Source organism: Marmota monax, unplaced genomic scaffold (assembly GCF_021218885.2).
Source record: "Marmota monax isolate L192 unplaced genomic scaffold, Marmota_monax_Labrador192_F-V1.1 WCK01_AAM20220418_F8-fsc00028, whole genome shotgun sequence".
Taxonomy (NCBI): domain Eukaryota; kingdom Metazoa; phylum Chordata; class Mammalia; order Rodentia; family Sciuridae; genus Marmota; species Marmota monax.
Window position 1 is genome coordinate 9,452,466 of NW_026694779.1, and position 20,432 is coordinate 9,472,897.

General features: G+C 42.0%; 1 protein-coding gene across 4 annotated transcripts in view; it reads right to left on the bottom strand.

Annotated features, from left to right (window-relative positions):
- Cntn4 (contactin 4) overlaps positions 1–20,432 on the bottom strand; it is an 860,889-nt gene that overhangs the window by 56,461 nt on the left and 783,996 nt on the right. For all 4 annotated transcript variants that reach the window (XM_058573008.1, XM_058573005.1, XM_058573006.1 and 1 more), the window contains one exon: positions 7,696–7,823. In XM_058573008.1, coding sequence (XP_058428991.1) covers positions 7,696–7,823 — 128 coding nt within the window. The remainder of the gene's footprint in view (positions 1–7,695; positions 7,824–20,432) is intronic.

Genomic DNA, 20,432 nt, shown 5'->3' on the forward strand with positions numbered 1-20,432 from the left:
AAATCTAGGGAGCGTCACTCAGAGCATGCATGACCTCCTCTAGGGGGAGAGCCCAGACATAGAACAATTGGGCAGGAAAGATTGTGCATTTTCAGTTGTTCTTGCTCTCCTGGGCGTCTCTTCCAGCTGCCATCCCGACTCAGAGTGGGTGAGGACCATTTCTGTCCCGTGCTCACTCCCATAAGGTATTGCTAGATCTTTCTCTTGTGCCCATCTTGTGTGCAAATTCATTGGACCACCTTGGTGTTTCATTTAGTGATAACGAGGGGGTGAGGTTGAGATTTCTTTACAAGTGTACTGGCCCACAGTGTGTCTTTTGGACCAAAAAGTAAGACCGTGAAGGCTGCCTTCAACGCGGATGCTTTCTTACGAAAGGACAGAGTCGGCATAGAGAAATACAAGTCACGGGGGAAATTCTTCCCTCTCCACCGAGGATTTAGGAGGGGTGTGCAGGACAGAACCAGGGCAGACTGTCATGGAATGCCATCTTTACAAACCCTGATCTCAGCATTACGAAAGGAAGATGCTCTTTTACGGAAGATTTGGGAAAATAGAGACTCCTTCTATCCATGACTGATATGGCTAAAGGCACCATATTTGCTAAATCTACCTGGATCTCTCTCTCTCTTTTTTTTTTTCTTTTATGGGAATATACAACTGGTTTTGCACATTGCAAATACTTGCAGTGGTTTTCAAAGATGAAAAAAATTGCACGAGCGCCTAATTCAGACTGATCAATATTCTACGTGGCTCTTCCAAGTGTCCCTGAGAATATCAGGGGAAATCCTGATCAGATTTTTCAGGTAAGCCAAGCCCTGTGAACACAGACAGGACATGAAGCATAATTACCTACCCTTGCTTTTAGGATTCTCCCCTCTGAGCTGTCGCCAACTCCAGTGTGGCAGAACTCCTCAGTGAGATCTAGAATCACCAAATTCTGGCCACTGTCCTTCTCTGGAAGGACCCATCATGTTTAGCATTTAGCACTTCTAATAACAAAACTCTTTGCTTTCTACTCTAGAAGGCTTGGGTCAGAATTGGCGTTAATTATCGCCTAGAAATAATTGGTTCCAGTGGAAGACGTCTAATTAGGTCCAAATGCATTCTGTTCTAAGGGTCCAATGTTAAAAGCTTTCGTTGTAATGTCAGCGGCCAAACGTCACCGCTGGTTACTGACTTCTGATTGATTCCCCCGTCAAATATGGATACAGCCTTGAATAATTTTACATAGAAGATAGGGGTTGCTTCAAACTTATTTCCCAAATACGGTTCCAACTGAAAACACTCTACAGGATGGTGTCCATCAAGATGTGCCTGGAGAGGCTGATATTTCTCAATGTCATATTTAGTTAACACAGAAGAATAAGTGGTTGCTATGCACAAACAGCAATGCTATACGCACTTTGGATGCTGGAAAGAAAATTCCCTTCCTGTTGACTATACAACGAGCCTTTGAGGGACTCTTTTCTTGTAAACATAAATAGACTTTGGCTGAGATGGACATCAAACACCACTTTGGGCAAGGAAGGAATCGATTGAAGGCACGGTAATCCACAGGGACACCTCTAGCTTGCAGGGTTGGAGATCAGGCAGGCAAAATGATGAGTGTTAAGATTGTATGCCATTTATAGTGCAAATACTGTTGTTTTTTTTTTTTTATTAAGGCAAAAGTGATTCTGCACACCGAATAACAGATTTAAATGGACAGATGAAGGACAACAGAAACCCTCTTTTAGCATGCAGGGGAAATTTTTACGGAGGCCAATTTCCGAAAGAAAGGAAGACTGCGTTATTGAAAGGCTGGGAAGAGTGTAAGGGCACGGTGCTGTGGATAAACTGAATGGGGTTGTCATGGAAAGTTCAAGAAGGGAGGTGTCCAGAGCACCCCCAGGAGGTGTGAGTTTTACTCAGCTTTGAATGGATGTGACCAAAATGCCTGACCAGGACAACATAGAGGGGGATGTTCACCGTGGGTCATCGTTCATGAATAATGGGACAAGTCCATTGCTTTGGGTCCAAAGTGAGACAAAACATCATGGCGGAAGGGCATGGTGGAGGATGTCAGCTCCCTTCATGGTGGCCGGGAATTAGGGAGAGGGAGATCAGGGGCCAACTAGGGTGGATGGATGAGGTTACAGCTCCCACCGTCCAGTCATTTCACCTCTGGACTGGTAAGTGATCTCCCTCTTGTCTTTCAGTCAATGAGCAATCGCCTCTCTCTGGATTTTCAACTTCAATCCATGTTCTGAGGTCAACCCTTGTGCTACTGGGGTGAGGCTTAGGTCCTGGGAAGGAAATCTCCCAAGCAATCTCCGCGAGCCATCAGACTCCGTGAACACCCCCAGCACGCAAGATGAGCATGATGTGCCAACAGGAGTTAGGGACGGCCTGGCTACTCGGAGCTTTGGCCCAAATTTTGAAGATCTATCTGAGGAAGTGAAAAAAGTTATCCAAAGAAAGGATAAATGTTTTTTTTTTCTTTCTGTAAATGGATGAATAGTAAACATGTAAGTCTTCGAAGGTCAAGAGGCAAAGTTGACGATATTATGCGGATACTTATATATCATGTTGCCTGTTATAACTACTCCACTGAACAAGAGCAATCACGGTCAGTATGTAAGCAAATGGCCTGGCTGGGTTCTAACAGAGCTTCGTTTAGGGACACTGAAAGATGAATTACCTAAAGATATTATTATTATTATTATCATCTTTTTTTTTCTGATATTAGAGTTGAACCCAGTGGCACTTTACTACTGAGCTACACCCCGAGCTTTTTTTATTTTTCATTTTGATACAGGGTCTTGGTAAGTTGCTGAGGCTGGCCTCAAACTTGTGATCCTCCTGCCTCAGCCTCCCAAGTTGCTGGGATTATAGGTGTGTGCCACTGTGCCTGGAAATATTGTCGTTCTTATGACTTTTTTTTTCTCTGCTAGTTAAACCATTTCTTAGTTTTTAAAGTCTACAAAAACAGACACCTACATTGATTCAGCTCATAGGGCATAGTCCACAATTTCCTGCAATGTTCTCAAATTACAGTGCCCCTGAGGATCAACTGGAGTGTTTATTTAAAATACAGTTTTTTGGGGGCTGGGGATGTGGCTCAAGTGGTAGCGCGCTCGCCTGGCATGCGTGCTGCCCGGGTTCGATCCTCAGCACCACATACAAACAAAGATGTCGTGTCCGCCGATAACTAAAAAATAAATATTAAAAAAAAAATACAGTTTTTTTTTTTGTCTCATCTCTAGATATGTAAACTTATTAGGATGGGGTGACCCCAGGAATGAGCTCTACATTCCTATTAAGCTCTCTACTGGATTTTCACTTTCTGGGCAATATGTACAAAGGTTTTTAGTACAGGACAGTGTTTATGAAAGTGCAGTCTGAGCCGGGTGCAGCTGTGAACGCCTGTAATCCCAGCAACTTGGGAGGCTGAGGCAGGAGGATTGCAAGTTGGAGGCCAGCCTCAGCAACTTAGTGAGGCCCCAAGGAACTTAATGAGACTTTTGTTTCAAAATAAAAAAAATTTAAAAAAGAGGAGGGGTGGGGTGCTGAGGTGCTCAGTGGTTACACACTCCCGGGTTCAATTCCCAGTTCCACAAACCAAAGTAGTGGTGGTGATAGCCTGAAACCACCAGCCACAGAGTTCTGCAAGGTTGCTTTGGAAGCCGTTCAACAAGATAACCATGGTGATCGCATCCATTGCTTAAAGCCCTGCATTTCATTTTGAGCCCCGGAGGGGATCAATACAAGCTGGGGTTACTTTTTTATCATGGTTATCTTGTTGATCTACACCCAAGATAAACTCTCCACGTTGCTCCTCTCCAGACCTGCGGCTTGAAAATATTGGCCCTATAAACCCTCACAGTCAAGGCTGTTAAGCAAAACAGCACCCTTGAACTCTGCAGTGGTGACGGGATGAATTAGGGGGTCCCCAATTGCCTGTAAAAGTCGAGGGCCCCCCTCAGAGTTCTTAACGACATCCACAATTGCTAAAGCATATTTTTGCTTAAAGGCAAAAATATTAGGCTTTCTGGGAGGATTTTTTTTTGGGGGGGGGGGGGAGGGAGTGTGGTTCTGCCTTAAGAACCATTTTTTTTTTTTTGCTTAGAATTACACAGCAAACCTAATTCCAAATGTACTTTAACTAGCTTGAAAAAAATGAAATCGGTAAGATTTAGAAATTCAGATGATGGCCGGATCATCAAGAGCCCCCTGGGTACCTGCTAGAAATTGAGCAGGTTTGGAAGTCGGCTCATGCATAATCTGAATATTTATCCATTCGATTCCGACTTGCCAGAGATTCATGCTAAACCTCCCCGTGTCTGGGAGGGTGGCTGTGTCCCCTGTTTCTGTTCCTCTACTTGCTGACCTGATGCTTGAACCTCTCTCTTCAGCTTCTCTCCCAAACACCAGGGGGTGGTGGTGGAGAGCACTGGATTTTGAAAAGCGTGGTTAATGACAGAACGGTTGCAAAAAGGTTAGAAAGAATGCGTTCTGATGTCTGACCTTCCCAGTGTTTTAATCCCCGACAGAGGAGGAGATCAAAACGAATACAAGCACGTTTTAAGGGTTAGAGAAACACCTTCTCTGATAAATTAGTCCCTTTGTAGATCTCAAAACTGAATTAAAATACAGCACTCCGTCATCTCTCAGGCTAAACCCGTTAGATTTGCATGAAAAGGTACCCAAGCGCCCGGCATTTTTGATGTGAGCCCCTGAACTGGGGACAGTTCATGCGGAGTTCACAACGGTTTCTTTTACCTCTGCTTTTATTGTGCTTGATGGAGCAGATTCCTCAATTGTATTTCTCAGTGTCTGTTAATGTCCTTCTCGGAAACCGGGCGGTGTGGCCGTCCCCTTGGAACGCACGTGTACGTCCCATTAACGGCTAATGGAAGGTAGAAGGGACCAGTGGGAAACAAGTGAGCACCCACAACTCTTCTGACCTTACTCAAAAGGAGCAGGATTGTTAACTTCTGCGCACCTCTGGACCAGATAAAGCTCACATTTCTTTTCTTCCATCAGTTACCTAGGAGAGGAATCCAAGAAGCAGGAGGCCTCTGCGGAGACCTGGAGGCCAGCTGAGCCTCGTCAGTGAAGGCCATGGTTATTCTCCTGTGACCATGCATACGTAACACTGCTTGGTGGATGATCTCACTTCTTCTCCTTTTCATTAGATACTAGAGCCTCAAGATGATTTTTTTTTTCACGGTCGTTCAGGGAAAAACTAGTGTTTTCCCAAAACACATTGCAAGAAGCAAATAATTCCTAAAGTTTAACGGAGAACTGCCTGGAACTATTCTTGGGGAATTACTGTTCGCATTTGACTAGGCGGGTAAGAAATAAATTCTTTAGCTGGTTAAAATAGGTAGGAGTTATCATCTCAGCAATATTTATAGCCACACCCCAAAAAATAAATAAATAAATGAGGAAGTCATGCCGTATTTCATCCCCGGTACATTGGGAAGACTTGTAGTGTATTCAGCAGGAGGTGAGCAGCAGGAAGTGCATGGTTTGTTGGGGACGGTTTTGTCCTGGGGCTGCTGGTGTCTGGGATATGTACACTGAGGGGGAATTCGGGGTCTTTCCTTGAATTTCCTTGAGAGCCAACCTAAGCCAATGCTTGTAAGAAGCATGATAATCAAATACGGCATCAAACTGGTTCCGATGTGTGAAGATTCTGCCCTTTGAACCATCTGGAGGGGCATCCGTACAGTGTCTGTTTAGGTGTTTATCACTTTCCGACTCTTAGCGATTACTAATATTTCCCAGATGTCAGGCACCGTGCTGAATACAGATGATCCCGATCACTAAGACCCCCACATCAGGTTGGTACTGCTGTTATCCCCACATGGGCGAATAACCTTGTCCAAGGTCACAGAGACCGTGAGAGAATAGTCAGATCTCTCGGACTCCAACCGCTAACCCTTAATCAGGCTGGAAGACAGCTCCTCTCCTATTCTCTTAAATCCTGTGTAAAGGCCCCAGTTCTACCATTTCTGAAGGGTGTGGGGGTCTCTCTGGGGGATGAGTACATTTCAGCCACTGGTGACCAAAGAACTCAAGCTGGAACTTCCTTTATAAATATTATCTAACCTCTTTTTCCTTTGTCCTGTGACCACTTGATGAGTTATAAATGCTATTGCTCTGAGCGAAAAAATAAAATAAAGTGAAATAGATGGAGGTCATCTAAGCACACATTGACTCCTAATTCTTGGCCTTTTTTACTTTTCTAGCTGTAAAGACAAGTATGTTCATAATAAAAAGATGTCCCCAAACAGCAGTAAATTCCTAGCTTTCAATGACCCTGAAATACACAATTAGGTGATTTTTTTTAGCCTCCTTGCTTAAATTATATTGAAGTAAATATTCTTAGATATTTTAATTTGCTTTAGGCTATTGTATTTCAGCGGGAGCTATCAGTGGATCAGAAAGAAATAACAGGATCTCTGTTATCTATCACACAGAATTAGGTAAAGCTAAAACAAATGGTCTATTGGGCAAATTCTGTGGTTATATTGTGGGCATGTGCAATATGCAGCAGAAAATCCCACCATTATGTGCAACTATCGTAAAACGTACAATATGTGCCAATACAATAGGTGCAATATGTACCAGTAAAAATGTGGGAAAAAAAGAAAAGTGCTGTGAACTCAGAGTAGGGATTCCTGGGTTCAAGTTCCTCTTCTGCTGTTGGTGCTCAGGAGCAAGCCCACAACCTGAAAGTCATCTTCCATCCAAGCAGCACAGAGATGATTTCAACTCAAAAATCCTATGACTGACTGCTGGGCGCGGCGGCGCACACCTGTCATCCCAGTGGCTCAGGAGGCTGAGGCAGGAGGATCGAAAGTACCAAGCCAGCCTCAGCAACATCGAGGCGCTCAGCAACTCAGTGAGACCCTCTCTCTCAATAAAATACAGAATAGGGCTGGGGATGGGGCTCAGTGTTTGAGTGCCCCTGAGTTCAATCCCTGGTACCCTCCACCCCAAAATCCTATGACTGGCAGGATATGAAGTAACGCAGATGCAGATGAAATGTGAATCAAGACTGCACCTGGGACAGTTCTTTCTTAGCACCCTGCCAACCACCCCATGTTGGGACAGCTTCCTATGAATGTGCACATGTCATAAAAATCATAAATCACCCAGGCTTAGGTCTGTGGAAAACAGGATTTCCTTAAAACTGACCTGATTGGCAGTAACTCACACCCAGTTCCAGAGGTGATCAATACCCATCTTTGGGAAGAGAAGCCACCTCCCTCAGCTCCCCTGCCACCAGGGCCAGGCTTTAAAAAAAAAAATCACCAATGTCACTGTTTAAACAATGTTTGCTAAAAATAGCGCTTGAGTCATGGGTTTTTAATTTGTTAGCACAGTGTTCCTAGACACGAATTGCAAATCTACAGAGACTCGAAAGAAATTTAATTAAAGGGGGTGAAGATAACATGAGTTACAGTAATGTCATAGCTAGAATCCTCCAAACTGTATGGGGTGATGCTGAAGGAAGATAGAGCCTTTCCATCACGAACGCTTCCCCAAGAAGTACGCATCGTATCACGTCTGCGGTGATGAGTTAATCTAGGGACGCGGGGAGAGCTGTGCATGTTACCATGCCCGACGGCCCCTCTGTAGATCACCTTATTAGACGGGAGGACACATGCCTGAGTCCAGGATACGCCTGGCGCACGTCCTTACCTTTCACCACCACGTTTCCCGTGCTGCTAGCAGTTCCAAAATGGTTAGTGGCGATGCAGGTGTAACTCCCAGCGTCGGACTTAGTCACGTTGACGATTCGGAGGTTTCCATCCTCAGAGATGGTGATTCTGAAATGGAAGCCAAGAAAGCAAAGCGGGTGAAGTCTGTCTCTCGTACGACTCTTCAGACATGATTTCTGACCATTTCTGTCCTCTTTCAAGACAGACAATCCGTTAGGGCATCTGATGGCCTCGTCTTTCTCTCTGGGAGGCTTGCCCACAGATCATTTGATCTATGCTTCCAGAATCCAGTGGAACGTGGGAGAACTCTGTGGAAGGTTCTGGAAGCATAGGAGGGAATGTTCACATTCCATGTCCGTCAGTTCTATGAGCTCATCTTCCTAAGTTGACGCTTCCTTGTCTGCAACAATCTGATAGGGTTAGGGTAAGAAGAGGGCCCGGGACATGTGGAGCCCATTTCTAGGTGCTTAAGAGGGTCTCCATCATCTTAGAGACTGTGTCTTCTTGCTTAGTTATTGGTACATACAGGGAGAAGCAGACAGAAGCCTCCGGGCCTGCTTTCTTTTTTAACAGAATAATGAAATCAGCTTTCTTTTTGCACAACGATTGTCATTTCTGACAATCTGAAATGAACATACAAATGAGCAGGGTCATCCCGAATCAGCACAGGAGCATGGTACCCCTGGCTGGGTTACTTTTTGGTGAGGTCTGCAGTTTTGGCCATGACAAAGGTATTTTTTTTTTTTTAAGTACCAGGGATTGAACTCAGGGGCACTCGACCACTGAGCCCCATCCCCAGCCCTATTTTGTATTTTATTTAGAAACAGGGTCTCCCTAAGTTGCTTAGCACCTCACCATTGCTGAGGCTGGCTTTAAACTCGCAATCCTCCTGTCTCAGCCTCCCAACCTGCTAGGATTACAGGTGTGTGCCAATGACAAAGTTGTGTTTGAACTCAAAATTACGAAAAAGAAGGCAACATTAAGACTAGGCTTAAGTCCTACTGTCAACACAGGGAAAACAAGAGATGCTCATTGAAGAATCATGCTCTTCAATCACCCAGCAAATCGTGTCCTTATAGAAAAGCCCAGATCAACAGAGCTCAGGATTCGCTAGAAGATCCAGCTAAAATAACGAAGTTAATGAAGGATGAATTTTAGGTGCATATTAGTTTCTGTATATGTGTACTGATGCTTATGATAAAATGCCTCAAAGCCACAATTTTTAAACATGATTTTGCACAGGCTACATCAAAGCGTTGGTTGAAAATAAAAAAAGATCCAGACAGGGAGGCCATTTGTTCATTCATACCACAGATACACATAACAGTTGCTCAATAAACACCATCTGATACCTCGTTTGCTAAAGAGCAGATGCACTAACAGAAATAGAGTCGCGATCAGATCGTAATTACCTCAATAATAACAAAAATAGCTTTCAAGGAGTTAATCATCTTCCTATTTATAAGATAATTTGCTTTGGAATTGCAAAATGTCAGCATCTGAGGACTCCATAAGTAAGGTGACATTTGTGTTTTAAAGATGAGCTCAGCCACCACCAGCTAACATGGGCCTGAGGCTCAGTAAAGGCTCTGAGGGGTCAGCTGACTCTTGCAAGCACCCAGGCCTATTAATCATTTATTCCAATTAAAATGTTATCGTTGCAATTCCAAAAACACCTAAAGCCATCGCCTACCCGGATCACGCTATAAAATGCCAAGGAGTGTGAATGAAGGATCCAGGGATGGAGTTTTCATGAGATGACTTGGGTTCTAGCCTCGGCCCTCATACTTGTCAAGTGTAGGACATGGCCAATTATTTGTGCTCTGAGGCAGGGTTGCTCAGCCTTGGCCCTGACATTTGGACTGGAATAAGCCTTTGGGAGGGTATGGAGCAGCACCCAGGTCTTTATCTGCTGGACTAGGCAGCTCAGCCCCTCCCCTCCACGTCCTGACAACCAAAAAGGCCTTAGATATTGCCGAATGTCCCCTGGGGAGAAGGCAAAGTGCACCCTGATTGAGAAATACTGGTCCACGTTAATTTGTTTATCTGTAGAGTCTCCTATGGGATATTACAACAAATATCTTCTACATTGAAGTAATACACATGAAGAGTTCTGTTAATGGAAAAGCATTCTATACATGCTGGTCCTTCCTGAGAAACTCTGGTTTATATTAGCACAAAAGGTGCCTCACACATTGTGGCTGATCCAGTTCTGGATCTGACTTGGCTCTCTGCACTCCAAGCGCAAGGCTCTCCGTGTCTCTTATCTTCAATGCTTCTTTATCTAATTTCTAAGGGCTCTGTGGAATCATAAAATAGTTCTACAAACGATTGTACTACTCCTTTTTAAGATTTCAGTGCCTGACGTTGGTTTAATGTTGCTTTATTCCCTACCTTGTTATTTGCAAAGAGGTAAGTAAAAGAGATTGGGCTTTAAATGTTCAAATTCAGAGAAGAGAAGGACAGGGAAGGATGTCATCTGCAGACTGAGTAACTTCTAGCAGCCTTTATGAAATCATGTCATATTGCTATGGATGCTCATCACCCCTAGGTATATTCCATATGTGGGAGTAATGTGATGTTCCAGGGAGTGTTCTCTTGGGAAACTCAACCATGTTCTCATCCAAGTGATATAGTTTAGTGACAGAGAACGTAAACTCTGAAACTCAACTAAGACTCAAATCACTGTCCTATGGATGAGCTATGTGATTTGAGGTAAGTTGTAGGTTTGGACCTAAGTTTTCTCATTTGGGGAAATTGAATAATAAAAGTAACTCTGTCTCATAGGACTGTCAAGATGGACAATGCTGAACACAATGCCTGGTATGTAAAATGCACCAACTAAGTTCATTAGCCAAATGTCCTAGTAAGGCTAAGAAAACGCCCTCTATGCATCAGGCCTTGGCTAGTACATAGTGATGTGAAAACTAAAGTTTCTGTTGTCAAGAAGCTCATAATAAATAAAGATTTTAGATGAGTATATATCTAGAAATAATTTAAGTGCACAGGAGAATGGGCATTACTTTTTTTTTTTTTTTTAACGAGAAAGCCATTCACACACTATCAAAAGATAAACAGGGACCTAGACCTGGACAGTCAGGAGACCCTGTTCTCTTGACTACAGTGACTGGTTTAAGGATAAGCATGTCCCTAAGACTAGGGGCTCTTGGATGAGACCATCTCTTCCTGCTAGGATCATTAAATTTGAAAGATAGGAATCTAGAGCCATGGGCAATCATCTTGCCCGCCATTTAAAGAATTTGGATTAGACAGAGGGGAGTGAAGGGATTGGAGGGGACATGGGGGGAAGGGAGGACAGTAGACTGAATAGGATATTGTTACCCTCTGTGCATACATGACTACATGACGGGTGGAACTCTGCATCATGGACAACCAGAAGAATGATAAGTTATACTCCATTTATGTACGATGTTGTCAACGTGCATTCTACTGTCCCGAATGACTAACTAGAACACATCGAAGAATAAAATAGAAAGAAAAGAAACCCACACCAGAAATAAATAATAAAAAGAAATAAAAGTATGCCTTCAGGAAGGAAAAAAAAAATCAAAGACCTGGCCCGAGACACAGACGTAAGCCAAAAGAGAGAGGCAGAGACCTTACAGCATCCCGACTTAAGCCAACAGCATCCCTTAGACGCCCCAATATGAGCCAATAATTCATTAGAAATTGAGTTTTCAGACCTTACAACTGGAAGAGTCTAATCTCTTCAAAAATTTACTGAACCTGTCCAGGTGGAGGTGGTTGTGACGGGGGAGAAGAGGGTAGCGCCGTACGTCTGTTAACTGACTTGTAGCTGTGAGCTTGGTATTGAACTTGAGCATCTTCTAAAGCTCCTAACTCGCGATAGAGGATTCTGGGATGCTCTCTCTCTGGAGCCTTCTTTGAGAAGACTGATGGATGCTGCATATTGAACACCGAGGAAGAGCCTCAGTGTCCTAAGGATGAAATAATTGACCCTATATTTCTTGATATGTGACTGTTTCATATAGTTTTGCTTGATTATATATTTCTATATAAAGGCCAAGTAAACAATCTTATATTGGATACCGAACCTATTGTCTTCAGTGGGGTTTTTATGAGCTAGGCTTTAACTATAAAGCTTGCTTTTTCTTTTCTTTTTTTCTTTTCTTTATTCAGTGCTAGGGATTGAACTTAGGGTCTTGGGCATGCTAGGCAAGTACTGTACCACTCACTGAGCCACATCGCCAGTGCTAAAGTTGCATTTTGAGTGCTATTTGGACGAACTCGAGGAATTTTTGAAATGTGACTCAATGCTAGTGTTTTAGATACTTGTATCCTTTATCTGGATGCTATACCGACTTAGAAAATGAGCTCTTCAACGAATATCTCTATATTGATTTATTTTTCGTGACGATGGTGCCTGAATCTAGACCCAGGACGGTGTTATTTTCTTGTTGGTTTCTTGATGAGATTTCAAAGGATCCCTCATGCTCCGTCTCCTCCAAGTCTCTCCACCTTGGTCTACTGGAAGAGTATAATCTCTTCAAAATTTGGGCTCCTCCTAATGCTCATAACTAGTGACAGAGCCAGATACAGAGAATTGAAAATGCAAATCCATCCCTGGCTTAGAATAGGTTAGCCCTGACCTGTCTGTGGACTTTTTAAAAAAAAAAAAATCACTGATAATATCAGGGAAGAGTCAAAGATAATAAAGGCAGCAACACGAAAAGAGGTCATCTCGTTCACAACACAGTAAATTACCTGCATCGTACAGAAGCCCTTCTGTCCCTACTGTCATGGAGATTTCAGATGGATGGGGGATAGCAGCATATCTCGAATTATGAGATAAATTGAATCTCTTTCTGAATATGAGGTCCTGGGTTACAGCCATGGAAGAGCTCACCTTGTCAGTCCTATAAATCAAACCAGTCTGGGGACAAGGGACCTTTAAAAATGCTGATCTTTCCTTTTGGGGGGACTTTAGTTACTGATGACAAAAATCTGCCAAGCCCACAATATTCTATCACCTTCAGGAAAAGGTTTATCCCCAAAATGGTGACCTCTTGGTTTTTTTTTTTAAGTACCTCTGCAAGGAAGCCCATCTGCTTGGGAGGGAGATGGTACATCCTTGCTTGCTTCTGAATCCCTTTGAAACACTTTATTTGTAATTAAATCCCTTCTGACTATAACCCAGTGCCCTTCTGCAGAATGGAGGGCAGGGAGTGGGCAGAAATGACTTTCTTTTATGAAATAGACAAACAAAAAAATGAAGTTTCAAACTGTTAAATGTTGAAACATCTTTAAATTAGATCTGCGATAACACAGCTCGCTGATAGTTATGTGCCATTGGAATAATATCAAAGGGTTCTAACAAGCTTTCTCTTATTTTTCTCTACCTGATAGTTTTCAAAAAAAAAACATGCTCAAAAGTTTAAAGTTTGAAAGTCAAACAAGAGATTCACATATTACCAGGCAGGCAAACAGTCCTGTGGAGCTAAAATATAATGAAATCCAAATATGTAAGTATTGCTACTGCTTAGTTCAAGCAAACAGAGGGCGGGGGACAGAGGCAGAAGGGGATTGCTGGCTGCAGAGGCCACCAGGGGTCAAGATAGGCACCCCTCAATCAGGGTCTCCTATGCATCATGAGGCAGGGAAGGGGGCGCACATGTCAACCAGCCCTTCATCCCAAGAGAGCCAGGGCTGAGTGGCCCCTCGTGTGTTCTATTCATTCTGCACTGAATATTCTCTTAATTCAAGTAACAGGGAGAGCTCACATAAAAACCCACCCCTCGCCAACACTTATTGTTGTTTGTATTCTTAATAGCTGCCATTCTGACAGGAGTGAGATAAAATCTTAGTTTTGATTTGCATTTCTCTAATTGCTAGTGATGATGAACATTTTTTCATATATTTGTGGATTAATTGTATATCATATTCTGGAGTGTTGGCGAGGATGTGGGGGACAAGCCACACTCATACACTGCTGGTGGGACTGCAAATTGGTGCAGCCAACATGGAAAGCAGTATGGAGATTCCTTGGAAAATTGGGAATGGAACCACCATTTGACCCAGCTATCCCACTCCTCGATCTATACTCAAAGGACTTAAAAGCAGCATACTACAGGGACACAGCCACATCAATGTTTATAGCAGCACAATTCACAATAGCTAAACTGTGGAACCAAACTAGATGCCCTTCAGTAGATAAATGGATAAAGAAAATGTGGTATACAAACCTGTTGGAATACTACTCAGCAATAAAAGAGAACAAGATCATGGCATTTGCAGGTAAATGGATGGTGTTGGAGAATATAATGCTAAGTGAAGTTAGCCAATCCCCCAAAACCCAAATGCCAAATGTTTTCTCTGATATAAGGGGGCTGACTCATAGTGGAGTAGGGAGCGGGAGCATATCTGGAATTATGAGATAAATTGAATTTCTTTCTGAATATGAGGTGCTGGGTTACAGCCACTGAAGGGTTCACCTATCTAGAGAGGGCAAAGGGAAGGGAGGGGGCTTGGGGGCAGAAAAGACGGTGGAATGAGATGGACATCATGACCCTAAGTACATGTATGAAGACATGAAAGGTGTGACTCTACTTTGTGTACAACCAGAGACATGAAAAATTGTGCTCTATGTGTGTACTATGAATTGTAATGCATTCTGCTGTCATATATAACAAATTAGAATAAAAAATTAAAAAGTAAATAAAAGCCATCTGGACCCAAGGGGAAACAGGGCAATACTAGCAGCATCTGCCCTCAGGGTATGCACAGGTTGGAGTAGGAGAACAGCCCTTTGAGCAGACGATCCTCTCTTTCTACCTCCTCCCTGGCCCTCGGGGGCCTCTGAGATTGGAACCCCCTATTTTAAACGGCCACCATTTGCCGAGTACATGCAGCAGGGATCCGGGGCAGGCTTCAGGCAGAGAGCTGCTACGATTCCCCTTGCTCTTCTGTCCTCCCTGCTCTAGCCACACCACACAGAGACAAACACAGTCAGGATACAGAAGGGGAACGGGCCTGATCTTTGTTTCTTATGGCTGCCATAACCCAGGATGATAAAACCGGCAGCTTCAAACCACAGGAAGTCATTCACTGTCAGTTTTGGAGGCTACAAGTCAGAAATCAGGAAGGACTGGTCACTGGTGGAGCCTCCGAGGGACAGACAGTCTCATGTTTCTCTCCTGGTTTCAGGTGACTGATGGCCATCTGTGGTGGTGTTCCCTGTCCTGGAGAGGAAGTCCTCGAACTTCTGCCTCCATTACCCAGGGCGTGCGTGTGTGTGTGTGTGTGTGTGTGTGTGTGTGTGCTGATTTCTTTACTCTCCTCTTGTGCATAATTCTATATTCAAATATCCCTTTCTTAAGGATGCTGGTCATCGGATAAGGGCCGCGCTAATCCAGGATGACCTCCTCTTAACTCGATCACACCTGCAAAGACCGTTTCTCCAAACAAGGTTGCCTTTTGAGGTTCTGCATGAATATAAAATTCAAGGTGGGGGGACACTACTCAACCCACAACAGGTATGAAGAGTGAAACTCATCAGGGTTGGTCCTAGGTCCCCAGAGAAAGGGCAGAGGGAGGCATTAGAATGAAGGTGGTTTTCTTCTACAGACCTGGCACCTCGTCACACAGTCAGGGATCAATCTGCTTCCTGCTTGTCCTGGCCCTGGCCCTTGGGTTCCAACAGTAGCGTGCAGAGACGTCAACTAGTTGCTCTAGCTGGGATGTATTAACAATGCATTGTGGACCAATGTAGGGCAATGGATCATGTGCGAAAATAAAAATCCAAGAGGAAGAAAGAATCAACACTTGCCTGAGATGATTTCAATTCCTTCTTTAAGGAACTCAGCTGGTTTATTTGGTGGATTGAATCAGCTCTTCAATTCAGTCCTTTTTAAAAATTTTATTATTAATATTTATTTAATAGATTAATTATTAAATGAAGTATTATATAATCATTATTAAACTAATCTTCTATGACTATTATCTTACAGGCAACATCGTAAGTCGTGTTACCTTTCTTGAAAGTTAAAAACAAAGCTCATTAAAATCAAGGGCACTCAGGAAGAGGCCTGAACTCTCTGGCTTTGCAGCAGCTGAGAAATTAGAAAAATCTGGGCAGATTAACTGGCACTGGTATGTCACAGATGTCCGCTGAGTCAATGACACCAGAACTTCTCTGAGGCGGAGAGGCGGGGGAGAGGATTTGTTCTGAGTTGAATGATCTTGGCGATCTGGTCTGATAAAAATCAAAAAAGGTATTTTAATGTTTAACTGACATCTGCCTGAGCTGACCGATTTCATTTCCAAGGGCGTACGGAAATTCTCAGCCTGATGAGAGAAAACGAAATATCCTGGTTTACAAAAAAAAAAAAAAAAAAAAGAAAGATTATTTTGTGATAATATGAAATTTATAAAAAGGGAGCCCTAAAAGATTTATCTTTTTTTTCCTCCCGTCATCTTAAGGAAATAAGGATGCTTCAGATTACAAATATATAAATGCAGGTCAAGGAGAAGAGATTCATTGCAAGGGCAATTTCAAGCAGCCCCGTCATTGATCTTTCCACGGAGTCTCTGTGGCAGCGAGAGACATCACTATTGAACAGGCACCCCGGTGGTGACAGAGTCCTCTTGGAGATAATTTGCTTTCTGTCGTAAGGCTTGGTTTAATAAAGCCCTGAAGCCCTGTGCATTTTAGTGTGCAACCAGCTGCTGCGACCCTATTGCCCCTGCTTGGAGCCCTGCTCCCAACCCAAATTCCTCCTGTTGGTTTAACCTGCTTTGATCTAGGTCTCACTTCCTCCTCCGAACAACAGTTTTAAAGACCCATAAAACAACCCGGGATGAACTGACTACCTGGGACTCGCTGGGGGTTAAAGATCACACAGTGAATTTTAATCATTCTTTTCCACACAGTGCATGTTGGTCAGGGGCAGTACTTTCCATTGGCTGCTTAAACAATGGTACTTCACCCATTCACAGGGTCATCCTATAGCACCGAAATACCACGTTTGGGGAGAAGGAAATTAAACAAAGGACACACATTTGGACCTGTTTTTTTTTTTTTTTGGTCTAAAACTGCTTTCTTACACTGCTATATTTAATTTATGCAAGACCTCTCTGTGTCTCCGTTAATACAAGATTTAGAATTCCTTTCTTCTGAGAACTTAGGACCCGAGATGATTTCGACATAAATCTACCAGGCATTGTGGAGATGAACTGCGGAGAGGCAGAAAGGTAATATATTTCATTGTTTATATTTTGACACACCTTTATCAAAGCATCCTGAGTAATGTTACTTTTCTCCAAAAGTTAAAAACAAAACTCATTAGAATAAAGGGCAGTCAGGAACCTCTTAACCCAGTAGAATAGATGGTAAAAATAATAGAGTAATAAGCAAGGACAAGAGTCTTTACAGATCATTGCCAATAAGGAAGACAATATGAGAAAAAAAAAATTGGTCACACGAAAATCCAGAGGAATCACTGTGAATATTACTAGGGTAAGTGTTGGGCACAAAAGGTGCTTGGAAGATTTAGTAAGCACCTCTGATAATACTTCTGGTTGTTCCTAGACGTTTGCAGTTTTTAATCTCATTTCATCTGCAATATTTTGAAGAGCAGTATTGTTTTCAATTTTTTTTTCAGTTCAAAAAAAATCCCAAGAACTAAATTAAAATATTGAAGATCAATCAGCACAGTTAAGAAGGAACAGAAAAGAGTCTTAAACTCAGGTTTGGCTACAACATTGCTTTCTACCATGCCACCCTGTGGTGTTGGAGGGTGTAGAAAAAAGAAGAACACAAATAACAAAATATATAACCACATGGAAGGGATTTTCCTTAATTTGGTAATTAGATCTTGGGTTATAATTAAATAGCATTTTTTTTTTCTAATTTTACTTGTCAAAATAGCTTTTATTAATTTTGAGAAATTCATGATCACCACTAACTTCCTGAGAGCACAAACAAACGTAGAGAAGGTATAAAGACATAATTTGAAGTAACTACAATGCCCAGAGGACAATATTAATTTTTAATTAGAAAGGCCCACTTTATAGATTTTGTAATTTAGCCAGTAGAGGAGATTTCTGCACCACAAATAGCAATATGGGCTAATGCTAGGGAAAAGATGTTTTGATTGTAGTGTGTCCCCAGTTCTTGATCCTTTGGTAATGGCAAGATGATGATTTGTTTGCTCCAACCCATCCTACCAGAACTTTGTAGCATTTCTTAGAGAGGAAGTGAAGGTGGACTCTCAGTCCGTGTCAGAACACCATTGACAAGGTTCAGTTAAAATCCCTAATGCCTCTCCCTCCCCCTTGTGCTGGCTGCATTTATTCTCTTTGCCTTCTGCAGAAGAACAGAAGCTCACGATCACTTTAATGGTCTTACAAGGCTTTCTCAAATTTCTCCATAAGATCACAGTTTCCGCCATATGCATTCAAGATGGCTCCAATCTTGGCCTCCATATTTGCTAGACATGTAACTAGGGCAAGTCTTTAAACTTCCCTGGGCCCTAGACTGCCATTTCCAAAATAGGCATCAAAATGACATCACCTCAATGTCACATGGTTTTTGAGAAGACTAAATGGTGATACTTCTTGGTACTAGGAATTGATTTCTAAATTTTTTTTTTGATGGTAGGTGGAGATCAGATTTGTTAAGAATCTGCTAAATTATAATACTGTCCTTCGGGTCCCCAAATGCAGCCATGCAGGTTGTTTTCAAAAGCTTATGGGCCTTGTCTAGCTTTTCCACATTATAAAACTACAAAGGAAAATCACCACCCAGACGGAAACAGAGATTTGACCAAAATTTTTAGCTATGGATGTGTATAAGCTATATTTACTGTTTTCTACAAAGTTCAAGAAATGACTTTATGTGCTGAAGTTAATACCCTGAGTTTTCTCTTCCCAGGGAAATCATTCTTGTACCTTCAGGTTGATTTTGCACAAGGGCGATTTCCATGATTAAGCCGAGTCCTTGCAAAGATTCTCCTTCCTCTCTTCTCTCAACTATTATACCCAACTTTTTTTCCCCCCCTCGATGTCAAAGAAAGCTATTTCTTTTCAAGGGAGAGTCTTTATTATTTTCAGACAAACCATCTAAAAAGAACCGTGAAGTCACACAGGTAATGGGCTTCGATAAATAATTCTCATGACGACAGAACGGTTAAAGACTTGATAGATGGATCCTCTCCTATTTAACAGCCCAAATCTACAAGGACCTTTTCCTAATTCCAAGGAGAAGAAAATGACAGAAAAAGGGAAGAGTTTAAGAAAGAAGCAGAGAGCTCTTATTTTTGAAAGTGTCTTGGTCAAGCAGCAGATGATGGTCATTTAGATATGCCGATGACAAAGGGAGTCTGAGAAGGATATGGGGAGGGGGGACTTGAAAAGAGCAGATCATTGTGAATCTTACTTAAAGCAAAGAGAAGAACAGGATGTTATCTTGAACATGCTTGCCCTGTCTGTATATAGGAGAGACATTTCTAGAAAAATCCTTCTTTGATAATCAGCAAATCATACTTGGCAGACCTTGCAAATGAGGCTTTGTGTAGACGTTCAACTCTAAAGAATGATGAAAAAGAATTAAAGTAATCCTGAAAACATTGATAGTCTTAGGCAATGAACGAAATGTGCTACAATGGTTTCTAAAGAAATCACCAAATTATGCAAATTAGATCTCTGTGATTGTTTAAAAAAAATGAGACCGCTTAGAATTATCTCCAACAAAAAACATGCTTTGTTGCTGTGTCCAACTTTTCAGGGTAAATAATGCAGAATTTAGGCAAGTTTGTCTTGTGCAAAGAATAAGGAATGTATTAGTAGCTTTCTGCTCAGTGTGGGTGTGCCTAGGAAAGTGAGTGTGTGTGTGTGTGTGTGTGTGTGTGTGTGAGAGAGAGAGAGAGAGAGAGAGAGAAGGAGGGTAAGGTCCAAAATTAAGGAGCAACAAGGACCAACGTTTCTGAGTCATAGTGATTTATGAGAAAACTGATGTTAATAGTAAATTCATTTTTTTAAAAAAATGAGGTAACCTGAGTAATAAGTGATTTAAATATATTCACTTTGTAGTGGTCAAATAGCAGAGAGAAACAAAGTTGAAAAGACTATAAAACATCAGGAGGTATGTATAATTAATCAGCAATCCTACAAAATATGCCATAAATTGGAGCCATAATTATACCACTGTGCTTGGAAAATAGGAAAGTAGACTTTTTAATAAAACTATTCAGGTTTATTTCTTATTATGTATCTCTGGAAAAAAATATAAAGTGCACTTTAGAAAAGTGACCAAGAGAGTTAATGCTTTCATTGTGGCTATTTACAACCTCATCTGCAAAACTTTATAGCATCTTAATAGTCACATCGAAGTTAAGGATAAGAAAAAAAAAATCCTGCCATTCTTGAAAGTTCCTGTGGAGAAAGAAAACTTTGAAAGTCAGTAGAAAATAAAATTTCTCTGGGTTTAAAATTTGCCACGAACCCTATTGCTCTTACAAAATTAAGGAGAAAATTTGCTTTTAAAATATAAATGGTTCCTTTGCAATTTCCAACTCTATTTCTTTTTATGAAGCATATACGTGAAGGTATCCATTGCTACTGAATTATTGAGCCCCAAGATTCTGGAATTTCATTTGTGGTTTTATGCTATGTGTACAGAATCATATCATTTGAAAAACAAGTTTTTAAAATGAAATTACAATGTGCGAGGTTCTTTGC